The sequence below is a fragment of the Melitaea cinxia genome, chromosome 25, assembly GCF_905220565.1.
Source record: "Melitaea cinxia chromosome 25, ilMelCinx1.1, whole genome shotgun sequence".
NCBI lineage: Eukaryota > Metazoa > Arthropoda > Insecta > Lepidoptera > Nymphalidae > Melitaea > Melitaea cinxia.
In genome coordinates, this window is record NC_059418.1 from 2,667,872 (window position 1) to 2,671,488 (window position 3,617).

The following is a 3,617-nucleotide window of genomic DNA, read 5'->3' on the forward strand; positions in this document are numbered from 1 at the left end:
GACCATGTTGCAGAACTGAATACAACTGCATAAAGATTTTACTTGCATTTAAACAGCCACCCAGCACAACAAACCAAGAAACTGCATCAAGTTTCTATTACGCCGTATAAGGATTGACAAATCGAAACAGGTAGCGCGGCGGACGCGACTGATTTCTAAAAATGAAAGTAGGCCGAGGCGAGGCCGTGCGACAACGTTGACCGGGAAGCGGGCGACCGGAGTGAAACTTAACTTTTAACACGTTAAACGCCATCCAGGAAAAGTGATTTTTTGTTAAAAAAAAAAATTCTTGAAATGGATGTATTTTATCAAGTTATTTACGTATATTGTTTATTATAAAGATCTGACGTAGGGTTCCGTAAATAAAATAAAAAAACCTCTTGAGGTCACCGGTGACCCCCGTGGCGCTTTAAAGTAATAAAATCATTTTTCGTTACGAAGACGCCACGCCGGTCACCGCGCCGCCCACCCGCCCCCTCAGTACTGCGCTAGCGCTCATGAAGCAAAGTCGTACGTGCATTGTTGTTAGTGTAATAATTCGCATCAAGTACATAATTAGTGTGATATTTTGTGTAGTGAATAATAATATTATAAACATTACAATAATATTATAAATATTACAATAATATTATAAACATTACAATAGACTTAAAAATGGAAATGTTTGATAGTTCAAATTTCGAAGATTTTGAATTTACTCAGGCAGATTTGAGGGAAATAGCATTACTCGAGACTAGCATTGTTCAGCAGGATGAACAAGATAGTCAATCATATCTACAGTCGTCAAATTCAAACGAAGAACAGTTGTGCATTCCAAAAAAACGGAGACGATTAATCATCCGAAGCGACAGTGAGAGTGAGTCGGATTCTATTAGAAATTACGTGACAAGCAATATTACCGCTTCAGACCGTGTGTCAAAGAAATGGTCACGCCCTAGGCGTCAACAACCTTCTATTATACCTTTCACGGAAACTTCAGGTATGAGTAAAGAAATTTCTAATATATTGAAAGACGCAGACCCGGGAGCTTTTTATAGTCTTTTAGTGCCTGATGAAATTTTCGATATAATTGTAGAGCAGACCAACTTATTTGCCTTACAATCTAGCGAATCCAAAAATGTAAAACCGTCATCAAGATCTCATGCTTGGAAACCAACTGATAGACATGAAATTAAACGCTTCTTTGGGCTTATTTTATATATGGGTCTTGTAAGACTTCCAAAGTTAAATTATTACTGGAGCAGAGATAAAATATTAGGGCAAACATTCCCATCTACCATCATGAGCCGAAATAGATTCGAAATTATTCTACAGTACCTACATTTTAGTAATAACGAAACAGCAAATAAATCTGATCGAATATTTAAGATAAGGCCGATTATAGATATGGTTAATATTACATTCCAAAAATATTATTCACCAAAAGAAGACATTTGTGTAGACGAAAGTCAGGTTCCATTCAGAGGACGTATTGTTTTTAGACAATACAATAAAAGTAAGCGTCATAAATATGGTTTAAAGCTATTTAAACTGTGCACTACACCGGGGTACACCTGCAAACTTTCACTGTATAGCGGTAAAAATATCGACACAGTAAACACCACGCCTACGAAAGTGGTAATGTCTCTTTGTAGTCAAATATTAAACAAAGGGCACACTTTGTCAACTGACAATTGGTACACAAGCTTAGAGTTGGCTTACAATTTACTGGAACATCAAACGCACTTGATTGGAACTATTAGGAAAAACCGAACAGGTTTACCTAAGAGTGTAGTAGAAGCCAAACTCCAAAAAGGAGACTTCATTGCTATGGAAAACGAGGACGGTATTACAATTTTAAAATGGAAAGATAAGCGGGATGTGATAATGCTATCTACAAAACATTCCGATAGAATGTCAACAATCACTAAAAAGGGCAAACAAGTTACTAAGCCGAAAATGATTTTAGATTACAATAAGTCAAAAGGATCTGTCGATTTGAGCGACCAAATGTCGTCGTATTCGTCTCCCTTGCGCAAAACTGTAAAATGGTACCGGAAACTTGGTATTGAGATTTTGTTGAATATTGCCATAGTTAATGCATGGGTTATGTTTACCGAAAGTAGGAACACAAAAATGTCCATTGTAGAGTTTCGAAAGTCTCTAGTAGAGTATCTAACATGTTCGTCAGATTCTCAACAGAACGAGTCAGTAGTAACGGTATCAAGACCCAAACGATTAAAGCACGAGTTGCAAACAAAATCCGGGAAAGTTAGAAATACTAGACGATTTTGTGTACAGTGTTACAAAGATATGGTAAAGCAATTTGGACGAAAACAGGCGAAAAATAAAACTAAAAAGGTCAATACTTTTTGTGGTCAATGTGATGGAGAACCACATCTCTGTTTAAGTTGTTTTAATAAAGTTCATCGTTATGTGTAGTTTTATATTTTTAGTTAATTAATTAAAGTTTTTTGATTGTATTTTTGTTTTAGTGGTTATTTTCGTAGCATTTCCTGTTATTTTGTATCTCTGAAACATGATTTTTTTTTTCAAAAATAATTTCTTATGTTTATTTTATATTTTTTCATAACGTATATATTATAATAAATTAAAGTTTTAATGTGATTAAAAAGATTCATCATGAAATTAAGTCGTTTTCTTACTTTTTCTACATATCCTGAGGTTTTTGTCTATATTTCTTAAAAATTTCTAAGTAGCTGCGTCCCCTTGAAAAGGATTACTCTAGAGCGCCATGCCGGCCACTCGCATACACGAAATAAGCGATACGCGTGACCGGCGGCCCTAAAATACATTTAGAATATGCCTTTCGCTTGAGATCACCGGTGACCCCCATGGCGCAATAATGTAAACCAGATGAGGTCACCGGTGACCCCCATGGCGTTTAACGCCGTATAAGGATTGACAAATCGAAACAGGTAGCGCGGCGGACGCGACTGATTTCTAAAAGTGAAAGTAGGCCGAGGCGAGGCCGCGCGACAACGTTGACCGGGAAGCGGGCGACCGGAGTGAAACTTAACTTTTAAACAGCTATCGCGAGCGTGTATAAAAGCAAAGGCCGGGCGTAGGATCGGTACAGTCGACTATGAACACCAAGACAGTATACTACTACCACATCATAACCAGGGCAGACATCGAGGAGGAACTTAAAAGTAAGCAAATATATCCCGTTGTTCACTTTAAAAATGAAGCGTGTTTTAACAAATGCGGACTCGGACGACGAGAACCAACACTCTCAACTGACGAGGAAGCCAATACCGAAGGGTCAAGACGAGACGGGGATATACAATTGGCAGAAACTGAGAGAGGAGAAGGCTTTGAACTATGTGCTGGAGCAGACGGGATTGGGGTCACTGAAGGCGATGGCGGATATAGAGTCAGATGGGGAAATGGACGAACCAGAAGATACTCTGTCGGGGGAGGCAGCACAGAAAGGCCTGGAGACAACACTGAAGACATGGGAGGGGGAGTATATCCAGTCGGTACGTATATCGCAAAGTCTCAAAACGAAGTGTCAGCAGTTTATAACGGACCTTATAAACTCATCGCTTACCACCAGGGAACAAGAAGACGGCATTGGCACCTACCTCGTCTACATTAGTCACAATAAACAGTGG

General features: G+C 38.6%; 1 protein-coding gene across 1 annotated transcript; it reads left to right on the plus strand.

The window, feature by feature from the left end:
- The first annotated feature begins 654 nt into the window (after nt 1–654).
- Nucleotides 655–2,421, plus strand: LOC123665879 (piggyBac transposable element-derived protein 3-like). The gene has a single exon (XM_045600110.1). It carries the CDS (start codon nt 655–657, stop codon nt 2,419–2,421), a length of 1,767 nt encoding a protein of 588 aa, XP_045456066.1.
- The last annotated feature ends 1,196 nt before the right edge of the window (nt 2,422–3,617 follow it).